At 37.9% G+C, this 18,414-nt stretch overlaps 2 protein-coding genes across 3 annotated transcripts; both read left to right on the forward strand.

The window, feature by feature from the left end:
• Positions 1-510: 510 nt before the first annotated feature.
• LOC145765915 (uncharacterized) lies at positions 511-10,642 on the forward strand. Its single transcript, XM_082577582.1, has 9 exons — positions 511-595; positions 4,838-4,887; positions 6,762-6,920; positions 7,343-7,442; positions 7,591-7,714; positions 8,230-8,360; positions 8,894-9,038; positions 9,119-9,795; positions 9,993-10,642. The coding sequence occupies exons 2-9, from the start codon at positions 4,864-4,866 to the stop codon at positions 10,019-10,021; spliced, it is 1,389 nt and encodes a 462-aa protein (XP_082433708.1). The 5' UTR covers positions 511-595; positions 4,838-4,863; the 3' UTR covers positions 10,022-10,642.
• Positions 10,643-10,801: 159 nt separating this feature from the next.
• Positions 10,802-18,154, forward strand: LOC145765914 (nucleolin-like). Of its 2 annotated transcripts, none has more exons than XM_082577580.1 (15): positions 10,802-10,920; positions 11,007-11,078; positions 11,230-11,343; positions 11,752-11,847; positions 12,173-12,283; positions 12,857-12,913; positions 13,430-13,504; positions 13,812-13,938; positions 14,416-14,536; positions 14,640-14,782; positions 15,115-15,265; positions 15,737-15,957; positions 16,124-16,253; positions 16,634-16,776; positions 17,346-18,154. In XM_082577580.1, exons 1-15 carry the CDS (start codon positions 10,897-10,899, stop codon positions 17,489-17,491), a joined length of 1,731 nt encoding a protein of 576 aa, XP_082433706.1. In that variant the 5' UTR covers positions 10,802-10,896; the 3' UTR covers positions 17,492-18,154. The 2 variants fall into 2 exon arrangements, with proteins under 2 accessions (XP_082433706.1, XP_082433707.1); XM_082577581.1 differs by having other exon boundaries at positions 10,804-10,920; positions 14,652-14,782.
• The last annotated feature ends 260 nt before the right edge of the window (positions 18,155-18,414 follow it).

Genomic DNA, 18,414 nt, shown 5'->3' on the forward strand with positions numbered 1-18,414 from the left:
TAGCAACCAAGCCAAATTTCAAACTTATAATTTTATATCGGATTCAACCACGTTTTCACGTTTTGTTGCTTCTACCTTTTTCTGTACTTCAAGCTATGTTTTAGCATGAGTTGTTTTTCGACATGATGTTCAGAAGTAAAAACAAACTGAACAGTGTTTCCTTTTAAAAAAAGGTAAACATTGTTGGCTAACCTACACCGATTACTTATACATACTTTGTCTATAACAACACAGCTAAGTGTTAGAGCCCCCCCCAAAAAAATTTTAGGAATGCACCCCTGGCTGCAAGGTTGCAACCTACTCTCGTAAAATTGATAAATGTAATGTAAAACAATGTAATACATTTTTTAGCTTATCGCAGCCTACCCATTAAAACTAGCCACTGGCGCCACTGGTGTGAAATAATGAAGAGTTTCATCAAATGCGATAATAAATAAACCTCGTTGAAGTCCTTCGTAGAAAAAAATAATTTGCTTGATTGAAGAAGTCACGTGTTACAAGCGTGGTTAATGGATGCCAAGATTTCCCAACACTGCGAAGTTGCAACGAAACGTGGTCTAATTCCGAATTGTGAAAACACGGGAATAACTGCGATGTAAGTAGCATGATTTTATAATGTTTGGGTTGAATAAAAACGAAGCTTAAATTATAAATATTAGCTTTGTTCATGGTTGACTGATATGTTTTTGTTGGATCTTGTTGTGTGTCTTCAGAAATCGATCGGACATTCTGCACTTGGTGTCGTGCAGCTTTATTTCAAATTGAACTGAAAAACGTAGGTTAGCTTTAAAAAGGTAATATAAAAAGCTGAAAATAAAATGTTCTATTATCCATGTTGTAGAATTGCTGTGCTGGTGTTGATTTTTGTGTTTCTCTTTTGACTGCTTTGTTAAACTTTGTTTCTGGGCCTTAAACTTTGTTTTTTTTAATATTAACATTTCCATGTGCCGGTATTATTAAAAAAAACATGTCACTCGGAAATTTTGGTTTAAAAGTTTCTTGAAAGTGAGATTTGTTTTTGTTACTATGGATTCCTCAATTTGTTCATAAATTCACATTCACTAAAACATGCTTTAGAGCAGTAAAACAATTCAGCAACTAACAAAATAAATTAGGCTACCGGTACGATACCGGTTTGTGTCGGTTTTAGTCTTATCTGTTTTGGATGCCACCTAATTCGTACCCTGAACAGTTCGTACCCTAAAAAATTCAAAAAAAAAAATTAAAAATAGCCGAAGTTGCTGATTGCAGTTTCCGCAAACAAACAAAGACTCTTAGGATCATTACGGTACCGAAAATTTTAGAATGTTTGCGGAAACTGCAATCAGCGACTCGGCAAACTCTTAAGATCATTACTGGAAATTTTAAAATGTTTGTGGAAACTGCAAAAAAACAATTCTATTTTTTTCTCTCGATGTTTTAAGTTTGTTTGTTTGCGGAAACTTGATCAGCGACTTTGGCTATTTTCGATTTTTTTTTCTCGATCTTTTCCTAACCCTAACCCTTTTAAAATGTTTGCTGAAACTGTCATCAGCGACTTCAACAGACTCTTAGGATCATTACCGTACCGGATATTTAAAAATGTTTGCGGAAAAACAAAAACTCCGATCAGCGACTTCGGCTCTGTTCTATTTTTTCTCTCGATCTTTTCAGTTTGTTTGTTTGCGGAAACTTCGTTTTTCTCTCGATCTTTTCAGGAAAAAATTTTAAAATGTTTGCGGAAACTGCAATCAGCGACTTCGGCTTTTTTAAATTTTTTCTCTATATTATCAGGGGACGAACTGTTCAGGGTACAAATTCGGTTGCACCCGAAATTGCCCAACAGTATCTGACGACTTGCAATGTTTGGTATGATTGCTGGTATGGTTTTCAACTGCCTGCAATTGAACACAAACAAACAATAATGTGATTTCATCACTGACTGTTTTCATGTCCAATAAATCAACAATTTCTACTTAATTTCCACTTGCAAAAAGAATGGCTTCACCAACACCAGGATCTCTTAAAAATTAAGGATCTGTCAGCACAATGTCGGCTACATAACCAAGTGTCTTTGTATAGCATTCGAAGGAGTATCGGACTGTCGGTTTAACACTGTTTTAAAGCATGCAGCTGTTTCTTTGGCAAGGCTATAGGCATGTCTGATGGTGGACACAAAAACAGACTTCCTTGTTGACTTAAGGAGGCAGTTCTACTTAGAATCGCATTTTTCGTACTTGTCATAAATAACAATCTACACACAAAAGTTCACCCACAAACCCCAACAAACCATATATATACAGTCTTCGAAATTAGCATATTTTTACTTCGGTAAAAACGTTGCCAAGGCCAAACGGCAAAAGTTGAAATTGCCTCGACAATTGCTGTGAATGTTTATTACAAAAAAATTGTACTAAAACATTTAAAACTAAACGCGAAAAATATACTAGAGTAGTTTATCACCACCGCACTGTTTGATTTGTTGTGATGTAATAATACAATAAGTAGCGATAAAGCGAGCAACGCGATTACAACGTGATTACGCACGCTGTTACAGCAATTCACTCACGGGGGGAGGAGAAAGTTAATTTTGGGTTGATTCAACGTTCGAGTCAGCACAAATCAATTTAATTTTTCCGGCGGGTTATATTGCGTAACAACAATGCCCAATAAAAAATTTACGTTTTTTTTACTTTAATTCGACATCTAGCGACGTTGAATTATCATAAAATAACGTTAATTGCTCAACCAGGTATCGGTAACAAATTAATAGCTCCCTGCGAGAAGATTGCCTCGATTTACATATACAGTATATACACTAACATAATTTTGGCACAACTGCGAGCAACACAAAGTCTGTTTAATAAAGAACTAGCTGTCAGCATCGGAATCATCAGATGCTGTATCGAAGGATGAGATTGTCACGTCATCAGATACATCAAGAAGCTCATCGCTTGGCTGTGAATGTATACTGTCTTCGCAATGGAGCGTCCACGTTTCGCTGTTTTTGTGCTTTGATACCCATCCACACGCCTCTTTCGCAGAGCTCCATCAGGGTGTTACCTAAGGAACAAATCTATGGCTGTGGCATAATGACTGGAAGGAATGTCTAACCCTAACCTTACAACCGCTCGTGTGGCCTCGGCATATTTATTGCCGACGCTAATGCGCCATTCATGCATCTGCGTCGGTAATTTGCCGACGCTAATTTCGAAGACTGTATATATTGCTGGAAAAAGGAGGAAACAAGCTATCCAAAATTATTTACTTTGTTAGGCTGGGGCAATCCATTAAGAGTTTATACCATTTTGAATTTGTACATAAAATCAACCGATTGTCTCCATTGCAGCCCTAAAAACTTGAAAATGGCTAGAGGTAGGGACTTCAAACTGCATGGTGATCTAGTAGGGTATCTTAGCCATAAATTGATCGAGGGGATTTCTTAACTCTTTTATTTTTTTAAATATAAAAAATTTCGTAATTGCTATGGAATGCTATGCATCGAGAGCAAATTTGACTTCACGATTTGGTAATAAAATATTTATTACCTTACTCTGAATATTGAAACAAAACTCAATCATTATGTCTGTAAAGGCCTACTACTGTACATCTGTTAAAAATTTTAGCCAATTCTGACAAGTAGTTTTCTAGAAAAAACATTTTCAGTGCACAAAAACATGATTTTGAATAAGTTGCATTTGAAAAATAGAATTAGGTAAATTTATGCTTTTGACTTTAAATGTGACTTTTTTTCTTCTATGTCCATTGTATTCTCAATAAACTTGGTTAACCTTTTGAAAAGGTGGCGCTATTTAGCTTAATATTCATTATTAGATTTTGTAAGGGAAAATACAAAACATCTTGCAACTAACATTCTCACAAAAATGCAAATTTTTATTCACATTTTAAACTGAGGTGCATTCAGAAAACCTTCCGTTTGAAGCCTAATGAGGGCAAATAGGTAAAAACTGACTGCATATTCGGAATCTACAATAAATTTCCAATATATATCAAAACAAAAAAAATTTGAAAATTTTTTTTTCTAAGTAGATCTGCCCCTTAAATCAGATTCTTCAACTGGTCAATAAGCCTAGATACGGTACCACTAAAAAACCGGAATGGCCCCTTACGGAGAATCCAATTCGGAGAAAGCCCTTTTCAAAGATTTTTTGAAAATCGAACAACGCCTTCTATTTAGTTTAGAGAATTTTGTATTTTATTCCACAATATCGTTTCTTAAGCATTGCAACAAAGAAAAATAAATTGAACTGAAATTTAGCGAAAAATAAAAAGTGTATTAAATTTATTTTTTAACTATTAAGTTAAAATGTTTGCTCACATAAAATTTGCATGTATTCTGCATCGCCGTCTGTATGCAAAGTTAGAATATATTCGAATCCTCAATTATTAGAAAATTCCAATCCCCAGTTTAACAAGCCAATACAAAAACGCCGGAGATGATTCAATCGATGTCAAACAACAAAACAAACAAAAAATAACAGATCCTGTGTCCATTTGGAATTGATGGCTGATGCCACATAGGAAATCCCACATGGACTGAGGTGGAACATTAAGTGGGTGATCATTCATTTCATTCATTATTATCATTCATTTCTCTATTGTCAGCTAATTCCTTTCAATATACATATGCCGCTGTGATTTTACAATTCTCTGAAAAAGGTTTTCTCCGATATAGACTGTCTCCGAATCGGATTCTTCCAATAGTAGCAGATCCCTACAAAAACACAGTGTGACAGCTGAAAAACCCTCTTGAGTTTGTCTGAAGGTTCTAAATTATTCTATCCCGTGACTGTTGTGATCGGCATAACAGTAATTCTTGTTTTTTAATTTGTTACAGAAAGTAATTGGATTTTTTACACCAAGATGAAGTCTAAGTTATTATCCAAGGTAAAAAGAGAGCATGTATTGTATGCATTTAATGTAGTTGATATTTGATTTATATTTCATGTAATATTTCAGCTTTTGACATACCGTAGTTAGGCCCAATGTGGCGAACCTACACTAGTTGTTTATCTATTTCACCAATTTCCATGTGACATCTGCACCAAAACATTAAAATTTTAAAATTCTTGTTAATTTCACATCCTGTGCCCACCTGTATAGTAGAGCTGGGCGATATTGGTAAAATAATTTCGATACGATGTTACTAAAAATAAAACGATATTATCTAAGTTTCGATATTTTACAGCGAATCGCAAAGCACGGCTTTCTATAACTGCATGAAAAACATACTTAGCACTGGTACTGAAATGAACTACGGTACATTGCAAACAATGCTGTAATTTAACTGTCGCAAACTAAAGATTTTTGGACAAAAATGTCAGCATGTTGACATTGCAGGGTTTTAGGCACAATCTCTTCTTGGAAACAATTGAGCCACTAAGGAAAACGGGTCTGCTACTATTCGGTGAGTCCGATTCGGTGAGAGCCTTTTTCGGTGAGAGCCCTATTCGGTGATTTTTTTGAATTTTTTTTTTTTAAATTATCGGGTACCGTAGCCTAGTTAAAACCCCTAACCCAAAACTCCCAAAAAAACCCAAAACCCCCAAAAACCCAACCCCCCAAAAACCCCAACCCCCAAAAAAACCCAAAACTCCCAAAAAAAACCTCAAACCCCAACGCCCAAAAACCCCAAACTCCTAACCTTTAAACCCTATAACGGCAATGATAATTAGGCTACGGCGCGCAATAATTTAAAAAAAAAAACTCACCGAATAGGGCTCTCACCGAAAAAGGCTCTCACCGAATAGGGAACTCACCGAATCGGACTCACCGAATCGGGCCATTCTGAATGAAAACACCCTTTCACTACTAACACTGGTGGCTTGAATGCACAGAAGTTTTCTTGCAACTTTTGCAAGTGTGGGAAGTCAGTGCATTAGCTCGCCACCATGTACAGATGCAGCTATCCTTGTTGATAGTTTTTGATGCAAAATAGAGATGCAGCTGTGAGTAGCAATAAAGTATCTACCTAGCTGTAGCTACCGTAGGCTACAGCCGCTACGCTATGCTACGTAAATTCAGTCAGCTTGCAAGTTTCCGATCGTATTTACCGGACTTCATCCTTTGCAACAATGCAACACGTGGGAATCAATAAGCAGGATTGCGTAATCACAAAGACTGCTTGTAATGCGTAAACAATGCACACACGTTTGAGGGTTGTCTGCGCATGCGATGTCAGACTGTTTGCAATGCGTAAACAATGCACACACGTTTGAGGGTTGTCTGCGCATGCGATGTCAGACTGTTCGCAATGCGTAAACAATGCACACACGCTTGAGGGTATCTGCGCATGCGATGTCAGACTGCTTGCAATGCGTAAACAATGCACACACACACACTTGGCACACTCTGCGCATGTGATGTCTGTGTCACTGCGCATGCGAAAATGTTGCTATAATTTCAGTACATTTATAAACGATAAAATCGGAGCTTTGTGAATAAATATCGCTGCCGAAAAAATATCGTATCGTAATATCGCCCAGCTCTACTGTATAGTGTCAAGATTCAACCATTTTTGGCACAAGTTCTTGTGTCGTAATTTGTAAATCATTATAGTTCATAGAGTTGCAGAAAGAATGTTAAAAAAATTGCCATTTATTGGAGAGCTACTCAATTACTTTATTTTACATTGATTTGGTGAATAATGGAATAAAATGACCTCCATATAATAATTAAAAATTGTACTCCATGATTCTAATAGCTTTTTTTTTTAGACTAAAGTTAGCATGAAGCATTCAAACTAATGTTATATTTTGAAGATGGCAAAGGACAGAAAGGCAAAAATGCTGAAATTATTGGAAGATCCTTCCTGCAAAAGTAAAACTGCCAATGAGTCTGTTCAGTATGGTGACTCGAATTATAGAATGGTGAAGTCTAACGTCAGTAAAAGTGAGACAACTGTGGACATCAAAGCTGATGTTAGTTGGTAATATGATTAGCAACCTTTTTAGTCATAAGCATCACGGTTGAAATTTTAACACTTTAAATAAGGTTGTTTTACATTATAACTAAAAGTTTATATTCTTTGTGTAAAAAAAATGCGGACTCTATTACTGTAGAGTAGATGCTAGTGGAACACTATTGTTAGCATTCTCAACTACAATAAATGTAGTCAGATTGCCAGCTTTACAGACATAAGAAATTTATACATTGGCACTGTGGTTAGAAAATAATCTTTAAAGGTGTCTGATAGTGGAAACTTGTGGTTGCTTGTCTGAATGATTAGATACCAGCAATTTGTCAATTTTTACATATGATATATAATATGTACCGGTATATTAAACTGTACATCACACGAAAACATTGTAATCAATGTTCTGTATATATATATATCACTTAGGTGGATTCAAATACCGAAACTTCAAACTCATCATTGTTGAAAGAAAGTAGAAAAAGAACACAAGATGAGACAGAAGTCATTGTTGCCAAGAAGCCAAAAAGTACTTTCACATGTCTTATGATATTATTTATCATACAATTTTGCGCTTGTATGTAAATTTCTGGTCTTGTTATACAACGTGCACTGTACCCATACTGTCTGCTAAATAGTTTTTTTCTAGTCACATTTTGTATGTTCGTTTCTTTCAGAACAAGATATTGTCACCCTGATGTTTTCCAATATACCGCATGGTTTGACGAATATCAAAGTACATGATTTTTTCAAGAGCAGAGGAATGCACGTTCACGGTTGTAGAGCAAACTACGCTATGCAGTAGGGTTTGATTTATTATTATCTTCCGTTTATATTGTTTTAGTCAAAACTGTGGAGTCAGAGATTTTAGAGTCGTTTGCAAAAGGCCAATTCCAGCTTAAAACAAAATGATGCACAAAAAATTTTATTTGCTTTATTTGTCAAAGGCGTGAAAGTCGTCTCTGTGAAAAGTGAAAGTCGTCTCCGTTTCAATTTCAATCATAACTCAAGTGAAATTACATTTAAAATAATTAAACAAATGCAAAAAACAATTGTCTCACTAAAGGTCAGAATCGTCCAGTCAACACCCAGGAGTAGGAATCGTGTATTTTTCGCCCGACTCCATGGCCTTAGTTAAAATCGTGCATAAAGTTTACCATGTCAATAATTTTTGGGTTCTTTGAGATGCAGTAAAACTGGACTTGCTACAAAACTCGATCTTTTGACCTGATTACTTAAATATGTTTAACTATTTTAAACCTGTTTTCCATAACAGAACTTGCCAGTTGTTCACAAATTTAATTTCTGTTTTATAGAATAGCTTTCATTGATTTCAATAAGAAGTATTGTGACATGGCACTCGCACTTGATGGAGAAGAATGGGCTGGATTTCAATTGGCTGTTAAAGTGGATGAAGTACCAAAAAGCCGGCCAAAAATAAAGAAAGGTTGTTATAATACTTTTGCGTGTATCACATTGTTTTTAGCTCTTTATATTGCAACAAAGACAGGGTAAAGGAAATCGAGAAGCATTATTCACGTCCTTGGTAATAATATTCATGTCTGACAATATGCACTCAGAAAATTTTGTTTAGATTGTGTTACCAATCAATCGTAAGTCCTGATTGATTGGCGTTTATTTTGTTGCTGGTATAAACACACACATTCAATAAGTAAGGTCAAATAGTACAAACGATCACATAGAATCTGTGGATACTGCAACGGGTGACTGCGAAGTAACCTGGAAGGTCTTCTAGTCAAGCAGCCATCCTCAACAACCAGCCACCTGGTCGAGAATCATCGGCAAACGATTGATATCGAACAGTTCCAAGTATTCCATTAAAGGAGTAGTTTGGGTTTTGGACCCTCGCCTTCAGTCATTAGAAGATATATATTTTACTTCCCAGCAGTAACTTCAAATAAAAGTGCTGAATGTAATAGACAATTAGACATACCTCATGTGATAAATTTGTATGTTTAGATAATGACAGAAGTGAGAAAGATGGTCGCACGTTATTTATTACAAACCTTCCATTTTCTGCTGAGGCCCGACAAGTAGAAGCTTTGTTTAAAGGAGTTCAGGACGTACGAATTCTTATCGACAAAACTACAGGCCGTTCGAAGGGGTAAAATATTTTTTGAACGTCTGATTGTTGATCTCTATTCAATTCATAATGTAATTTGTTATCTTTGTTTTTTCATTTAGGACTGCCTTTGTTCAGTTTGAAACTGCAGAAGATATGGTTCGAGCTCATAAAGCTGGAGATGATTTGGAGTTGGACGGCCGTCAATTGTTTGTGGACGTTTATGCAGAACAGACTAAAAGTGCTGGAGTAAAAAAAAGTGAAAACGTTTCGCGAAAAGAAGAGGATAGTCGAGGAAGAAGCAATGGGAGAGGATTGGAGATAGGAAATAGTCGTGGGAAAGGATTTGAAAGAAGTGGAAGCCGTGGTCGAGGATTTGGAAGAGGAGGGAGTCGTGGTCGAGGATTAGAAAGAGGTGGAAGTCGTGGAGGATTTGGAAGAGGAGGGAGTCGTGGTCGAGGATTTGAAAAAGGTGGAAGTCGCGGAGGATTTGGAAGAGGAGGGAGTCGTGGTCGAGGATTTGAAAAAGGTGGAAGTCGCGGAGGATTTGGAAGAGGAGGAAGTCGCGGCCGAGGATTTGAAAGAGGTGAAAGTCGCGGAGGATTTGGAAGAGGAAGAAGTCGTGGTCGAGGAATTGAGAGAGGTGTAAGTCGTGGGGGATATGGAAGAGGAGGGAGTCGTGGTGGGGGATTTGGAAGAGGAGGAAGTCGTGGTCGAGGATTTGAAAGAGGTGTAAGTCGTGGGGGATATGGAAGAGGTGGAAGTCGTGGTCGAGGATTTGGAAGAGGAAGTCGTGGGGGTGAGTTAAAACATACTAAATATCTGGTTTGTCCAACAACTTTTCAGTGTTTACATGGTTTGTCTTTAACTTACAGGAAATGTTTTTAACTTTTGCTAAATAAGATTACCCTTAGTTTGACCTGAGAATAAATAATTGTCAATAATTCAGTCTCCAGTAGACAGGTTAAATGTTATCTTAGACATTTTTTCTTTTAGGTCGTGGCTTTAGAGGGAGAGGCAAGTAATGATGCTTGACTGTCAAAGTCTCAACTTGGCAAGGAGAGAATTGCCGTGCAAGTGTATTGGCTGGCAAAAGCAGCCAAGGATGATGTCACGTTATACATGCAGGGGAATGCTGAATCGGAAAACAAAGCGTTTCATTTCTTAGAAAATCTTGACAATTCTGTTTTATCAGGATAACTTAAAAACAAAACAAAAAAAACTGTAGTTCAGACCAAGTGTTGGTGCTTCTCTCCTGGTGTGCTGCTGGTGTCCTTTTGATTTTACATCCGCAATATTGTTTAAGGATATGTAAATTTCTAGCGTGGTTTTTTAATGTGCATTTCCTTTCCAAACCGTAACGTTGTTCACGTCGTTTCGGCGTACACAGCAACTTTTTTTTTGCTAGCTAGGTTGTTTCAATGATTTTATGAGTCATGGAAGTCAAATTTTGTAGAGGCTGTTCATTAAGTTGTTTCTTCGAGCTTATAGGGTAGTACCTGTCTTTTCATCACTCCGGGTGTGCATTTTTTGGTATATGTGATGACAACACTAGTCAGTTTAGGATTTTACAGTAGTAGTGGAATCTCTGAAGCGTGAAAAGGGTTTAAAAGTAGCAATTTGACTACTAAACATTAAATGTTTCCATTGATTATTGGGATTCTGCAAATTTACATTGTGAAGCACATCTCTCAAACCGTGACAGACTGTTATGTATTCCTTGCAACAGATTTAGATAAACTTAAGTTTTTCATAATAGTTGTGTTATTGCAAATATGTTAAATTTTCTAGTTTAAACAATGATTAACCGCAATTCTTATGCATTTTTAGGCAACAATAAGCAAATTATTTCTACATAGTTGTTAATTTTGTCCTAAATTGTTAAACAAAACACTTCAAGATGGTTGAACTTAAATCAAAAAAGGTAAGTGACAGTTTTCTCTGCTGTATTTTCTTTCGTTCGTGATTGTTTCCTCGCTTGGCCTTTACAGAGTGACCTATGTTTTGCAGAGTGGAAAGAAAGCAAAAACAGCAGTTGTCAAGCCTGTCAAAATTGCAAAAGTAACAGAAGAGGTGGTGAAGGTAGAAACTTTTATTTGTCAGATCATTCATCTGTCTTAGTGACTAGTTTTTAGCAGTATTTCAACTTTACTCTGTTTTTATTCTTTGTGTGAACATCTCCATTTTTGCTTTGTATGATAAGGCTTGTTCAGCAAAGACTTGTTGCTTTTAGGCACCAAAGTTAAAAAAGGGGAAGAAATCAAAAAAAGTTGAACCGGAACCTGAACCCGTTAAAGAAGAATCAGAGGAAGAATCCGAAGAAGAGTCGGAAGAGGAAGTTGAAGAGGTTTGTGCGAAAAACTTCTAAAGTGTTTTTCTCAAGTCGAAATTAATGATGAAAAAGTTTAAACTCCGGATCCACAAACCTATTTCTTGATGCTTTTTTCTCTGGCTTAATCAGTCAAATCAATACGTTGAAATGTTGCGGATAGCTTGTGAAAACAAGAAAGCAACGGCAGTCCTTCGGTGTCTAATTTGCATAAAAGTTAAACTTATGTTCCTTCTATTGGGGTTGATGAACCAGTGGTGGATTATATTCAACGATTGAGTTAGTCTTGTGATTAAAAAACTTATTTTCCGCAATGCTTTTTATTGTGCGAAAACTGATTCTCGAATATTTAATCATGGGATTAGCTTAAGAACCGCTATTGGTGAACCTTAGTGATCTACGAATGCCTTAAATTTGTTGCTGTAGCCAAAGAATGGAAGGAAACCTGATGTAGAGGTGGAATCTTCTGAAGAAGAATCCGAAGAAGAGGAAGAAGAAAGCGAAGAAGAGGAAGAAGTCAAGGTGGGTACAGTCGTTATTATACGTTTATGTTGCAATGAAAGCCAAGAATTTTAATGTTTTTATGCTGGTGTCAACTACAATGTTCTTCAAACGCACTGTCTTCATAAAGTTACTTCCATAGCCTTTAACAAAATCAGCAAACAGTTCTCCGTTGACGATGCATGAGTTAGGCAGTGGGTTAATTCGAAGTTTATATACAGTATATCTTTTTCAATTATCTTAATAATTACATCCGTTTTGTTCTTTGAGACGATGATTTCTTGTTTAATTTGTCTTCTCTTCATTTGGTTTTTCCATACTGTAATTGTGTGCTTACATTTGAAAGGCTCCTCCCAAAAGCAAGAAGGCAAAAGCAAAGGTTGTGAAACCGAAGGAAGAGTCAGAAAGTGAAGAGGAAGAAGATGATGAAGACGAAGAAGAAGAGGACGATGAAGAAGTGAGTTGTCTTTCATAATCAAAATAATCTCTTCAGAACTACTTGCGTTATAGATGACACACTTTAGCAATTATCAAAACTTACGGTAGTGTATCTCATTAGTTGTATCTCAAACATCTGAATTATGTATTTGTGGTTTCTGGGTCTTTGTAATTCTCTGCATTTCAGTTTTAAGTAATGTGCCAAGACTAGGAAGTTGTGTGCAAACTTGGTCGTCGGAGTCGAACCACTCAGCATGCGGCAACTCAGCAATTACATTTCAGCTACTGCCAAGTCAGCAAATGAGATTTACGTGCTGCTCACGTCGGACTTGCTTGGTCATCGCTTGTCAAACTAAATTTGCTGATTTGTGACATGCCAAGTTATGGCTTGTTCAGTTGTTGCTAGCTCAGTTGTCGCTTGCTCAAATCACAGCTGCTAACTTATAGAAGACTCTTCTGCAGTGCGTGCAGCTAGCCAGTTAACTGAAGTGAGGCCAACGAGTGTAGAAGTGCCCCAGAAAAACTAAATTAGTTGATTATCTTGTAACAAATTTGGATGTGTTCACTGTTAATATTTGCTTTGTTTTCTTAGGAAGAGGAGAGCGAAGAAGAAGAAGAAAGTGAGGAAGAGGAAGAAAAAAAAACAAAAGTAATTATTTGCCACTTTATATTTGTTTTAATGTTAACAGTCTTTCTACCCGCCGTCCCGTTCGCAACTTTCCAAATAGTACCATAAAAAAATTCCCTGCTTTGAAATTTGACCAATCAGAGTCGCGCTGATCAGTAGGGTAGGCACTTTAACATTTATTACTTTGAACTTTGGAAAAAACATCAATCGGCATAGCAGTGGTGAGAATCAAGTCCACATCAATGAAATCACTGCCATCGCCTTAACCCTCTGCATCAAGTCATCCGATGACTTAATTTAGCTACGATTTGCGTTTTTCCTTTGTTATTCCAAAGTTTCAACTTAGGGGATTTTTTATTGTACATTTTGGAAAGCTGTCTATCGTTCGGTTCTGTCACGTCTCCTGTTGCCCTTCCACATTACTGGCAACGGAAAGTTCCATTCATTTCAAGCGAGCAATGCAGTTGTGTAGCGTGGTGGTAGAAGTACAGCAATAAAGCTTTTGGTTAGTTCTAAGTTTTACAATCACTTATGCAGACAGCAAAAAAGAAGACCAAAGCTGCCAAAGAAGAAAGTGATGAAGAAGAAGACGACGAGGATGATGACGAGGAAGTAAGATGATAGCTACTTTTGTGACGTCGAAGTTTTTCTTTCAGTTTGTCACGTTTATCTTTATTGTTGGACCGTTGGTGATTAATCGTTATAAAGACTATAATTCTAATGTATTTTTGTAACCCTGGGTTCATTTTTAATTTTAGCGCTACTTTTAGCGCCTTCCAAATTGTCATTGCTGCAGCCGAGTGCATTGTGTTAGGCTCTCGTTAACAAGAAGTAAACTCAGTACCGTATTTATAAGGTCTTGCATAAGCTACGTTACCAAGCCTGACAAGACTTATTTATCTTGTGTGTAAAATTAAAGGAAGAGAGTGAAGAAGAAGAGGATGAGGACGATGATGATGAGGAAATGGAAACTGAAACTAATCCCACTTTAAAGCGAAAGGCGGACAAAAGTGAAGCACCTGCAAAGAAAGCCAAAGTTCAGAGCGGTAAACACTCGCATAACTATGATTATTGATTAACGTTGTCATTTTCAACCAGTGTTTATATAGCGTCACATCCACATTCCACAGTATAATCAAAACTGTGCTCCCAGCGATGGTAGTAGCTTGCAACGCGAATTGCTCTTAGTGACATGTAAATGGAAACTTTACAAGCGATTCTTAATTTGACTTAATTTATTTTCCCAAACAGCAGTTAGTGATGAGATGCATAATTAAAGCATTAAGACAAGGATGTGCCAGACCATTGCATACCTATTCACACATTTGTATAAGTGTGTGCTATGAAACACAGGGAGCCAATGAAATGAGTAGCAAAACACAGTTCTGTGAATCTTTAAAGATTTGTCGAATGATATAATCCGATGTTTAAAAATTAGAATCATCAAAACAATATTTTTTATTTTTTTGTAAAAATTCAACATCACGTTTAATTGCAGTGAAGTGATCCATTAAATTTTCCAGGTGAAATCGTCACGTTTGTATTCTCGAATCTTCCCGAAGGTCTGGATGATTCTTCCTTTCAAAAGTTTTTAAAAGAGAACAACATAGAATCAAAAGCATGCCGAGCAAACTATGGCAGACAGTAAGTTTCATTAATAATTTGCTCATATTTTTTTTTAACTTGGATTAGTTAAACTTTGTTACCTGCAACAGCAAGATTGGTATTTTAGAAGTAGATCATCCAGCTTTGCTTTCAGAAAAGCGTTTGTCGATGTCGCCTTGGAAGACAAAGATGACGTCCTGGCTTTAGACGAGAGTGATTTCAATGGCGAAGAAATAAGCGTGAAGCTCGATGATCGCGCCAAGCCCGACAGAAGAAGCGCTGGTGGTATGTGACGACACGATCAAAGCGCTTTCTTGCCTATAACATTGTGTCTTTCCCAGATAACAAAATCCAACATTTTTGCATTAATTCAACGTCTGCAGACGTGGAATCAGTGTAAAAATGACGGATTTTGCTGTCAGTGCGAACGACAATACGAATTCAGGAATCGACGAGGACGAATTTCTTGCCAACATCGCTGCTGATGATACGTTTGTCGGCTTACTGTGACTTAATTTTACTTCCATACTTTGGTGGTGCAACACTGTCTTCAGCTTTGGTTGTTTCCTTTACTGTAAAAGCAATTGAGGTAATGTTACTCAAATAACTTTTTTCAGGTGAATTCGGATCCCGAGAAGAGAAGGACGAACGTACATTGTTCTGCAAAAACCTTCCTTATCAAGCAAGTGAGGATCAGATTGCCGGTTTGTTTGATGGAGTCAGAGAAGTTCGGATCTTAATGGACCGCGAAAGTGGACGTTCGAAGGGGTAAGTCTTCCACGTCTGCCCTATTCCTCTGTTACGTTTGAAAACCTTGCTCAATGCTCATGTGTAGCGTTTTCTGTAAGTCTAACGAGTGCTGCATTTGTCGTTTTGGTGAAAAAATACTGTTCTTGGACCAAGTAAATCCTTAGGATCTTAAACCAGAATGTTTTTCCTTTGGCAAAGCCAATTAATAAAGTAATCATTGTATAATGTATAATGCATATGTACCATGCATACACATTTTGACACCGGAAAGGTTTGCGATTTTATTGGTGGCATTATGTAAACAAAACAAACATTTAAATCACGCCGACTTGCAGTAAAAGTTATGCTACTGTGATACAATAATCAAACCTGTGTACTTACAACAATTTTTCAACGAGAATATTGAGAGCTGTTTATAAAATTTCTTGAGAGCTTCTGATAAAAATCGTGACCTTTTTGTAACTGATTTGTTCAATGGATATCTTGCAGGATTTGCTTTATCGAATTCAATTCGAAGGCGGAGAAAGAGGCCGGATATGCTCTTAAAGATGAAGTTGAGCTTGATGGCCGATCCCTGTTCCTTGACTCCTGCAACGGTGGAGGTGGCGGCCGTGGTGGTGGCAGAGGTCGCGGTGGGCGCGACAGCTTCGGCCGCGGACGAGGTCGGGGCGGCGGTGGCCGCGACAGTTTTGGGCGAGGGGGCCAACGTTGTAAGTATTTTTTTAAATTGAAGCTTTTGATTTAGATGTGCTAAAAGCCAAGAATTTCAAGTGTACATCTTTGCAACAGACTATTTAAACACCAATCATTGGTGGCAGTAGTTCACCAAACGTTTGGTGCGGCACTCCAATAATTAACTCGCTTCTAATCTTCCAGCAACACCGAGCAAGACGCTTTTCGTGAAGGGAATCACAGAAAACATGACCACTGATACTCTTCTATCAAACTTTGATGGAGCTCTAGATGCCAGGATTCCACAAGATCGAGAAACCGGGAAGAACAAGTTGTAAGTTTAGCCTTTCCGGCATTGGCTTCATAATAAAAACATAATATGCAATGTCTTTCCTGCTATGAAAATGCCTTGCTGTAGTTGAAGTCAGTTTATTTGTTCCTTCATCTGCTTTGGGTTGGTATATATGTAATATAAAAAGGGACGTGTTCTGTTCGTTTCTCTGTGTGAGACTGTCAAAAGACAAAAACTCCCCTTTTGAGTTCTGGCGACACAGGGATATTGCCACAGCTGGTGTGGCATTTCTTTCCCAGTTGTGCAACTGTATGTGCCGAGTGGTCAACCCGTTTCCAGCCTTAGCATTTTTTTAAATTGCTTTGTAGTTGAGCTTAGTATTAACAACATATTATGATGTTATAATGTCTTTTTACGTTCAGCTTTGGTTACGTTGAGTTCGAATCCGAGAGTGACGCAACGTCGTGCTACGTCAACGCCAAAGGCGGAGTCAACATGGAAGGGACCAAGTTGTACGTCGACTACGCCGCAGAGCGAAGAAGCGATGGTGGCGGCCGAGGCGGAGGTAATGTGCTGGTTAAGATGAACTAGTGTTGCGTCATTTGCAAGGTCATGCTTGGTTGCATATGGTAGCTTAAAAACTATTGAGTTTCGCAGCTAAAGGTATCAAATTCCTGTTCTACTAATTAAAACTACATTTTACAAGCAGAACTTCATGATGGCTTTGAAAAACCATTTGTAGAAAAGGTTTTCGTCTTTAACAAATTAAAAGCCTTTAAAGTTTCAAGTTGGCAGGGAATTTGTAGGCTAGTGTTCTAGGGCAGGGGTCCGCAAACACTTGTTGGCGCGACCTAAAAGACAATACTTTTGATTCTTTGCGACCCAAACGTTTCGGAAGCATATAATATTGATCAAAATACTTAGCAATTTAATATCAATTTCAATACGGTCGTCTCCGCTGATTAAGTCCACATCCGGAAAGGACAATTTTGGGCTCATTAAGCGAGGGACGATTCTCCGCCACTCCTGTATTTTCAGTAATTCTGGAATGGGACAAATTGGGCTTAATAAGCGGGTGTTCTAGGGTAAAACGAGGTGTAATTATCATTTTCCTTATTGTGTAATTGTTTTCAGGTCGTGGTGGAGGCTTTGGTGGTGGATTTGGCGGCAGAGGGCGTGGAGGCGGCCGTGGTGGAAGAGGGGGCGGTTTCAACAAGAACAAAGCTTCTATCCAACAATTCGAAGGAAAGCGAACCACATTCGGTGACGACAGCGACTGATGACGCTCGTCTCTCTGACGTCATAAAACACGGTGTTATTGACACTTCAGTCAAAGCGCGGTCAGCGTCAGTAGCAAGCGATTGGTCTACGTTCTTTATTAATTTTAGCCGCTGTTTTTGACTTTAGCCGGTGGTGACCTGCACTGGATTTTATAAAAGGTTTCCCATTAAGCTTCAGCTCCAACAACTACTCTGTCGGACTTTACCTGTTTAATGCATTGGTTGCAAGCTTTAGATGATTCGAACGACGATCTATTGTTCGTTGGCAGTCTATGACGCACATCTGCCATTTATCCACCACATAAAAGTGATTGTCACTGCCCTCATGTGGAACAGTTTCATATGCTACAAAATTCATCACTTTTACATTGATTCAACGTCTGTAGACGTTCAATCAATGCAAAAAAGACTGATTTTGCTGTCTGGTCAGTTTCTCTCAGTCAAGGTCAATGCAGCTTACCTGCCAGACGGTGACATCGTGTGTTCTTGATATTTCTTTTGCTTTTCTGAACTCGTCCGGGCCAGCTTTGCTTCTTTAAGCGCTCTCTTACTTTTAACTGCCCCTCCCGCCGTACAAACTCATCATGTTAAGTGTTTTACAAGGGTTTGCTTCCCATCTTGGCGCCGTTGTAAAATGTCAATAAATGTTTTTTAAAAGTGTCAGTTTTTATGCTGTGTATCTGGTGACTTAAGATTTCCAAGATTTCGTAAATTTAATAAGAACTATGGACAATCGATCGATGTGGAGACTTACGGTAGTCCACGCCTTATTCAAGCATGGCCGATGAGCGATGATGGTAATGATCTTATAGCCATACTTAAAAGTTAGCCTGCGTATCGGACGCAACGTTTACCTTGCGAGCGGGTATGCTGCCTTTCAGTAGTAATGGTATTGAGTCAAACTGGAAGGGTCGCAACATTTG

The sequence above is a fragment of the Aplidium turbinatum genome, chromosome 3, assembly GCF_918807975.1.
Source record: "Aplidium turbinatum chromosome 3, kaAplTurb1.1, whole genome shotgun sequence".
In the NCBI taxonomy this organism is placed as follows: domain Eukaryota; kingdom Metazoa; phylum Chordata; class Ascidiacea; order Aplousobranchia; family Polyclinidae; genus Aplidium; species Aplidium turbinatum.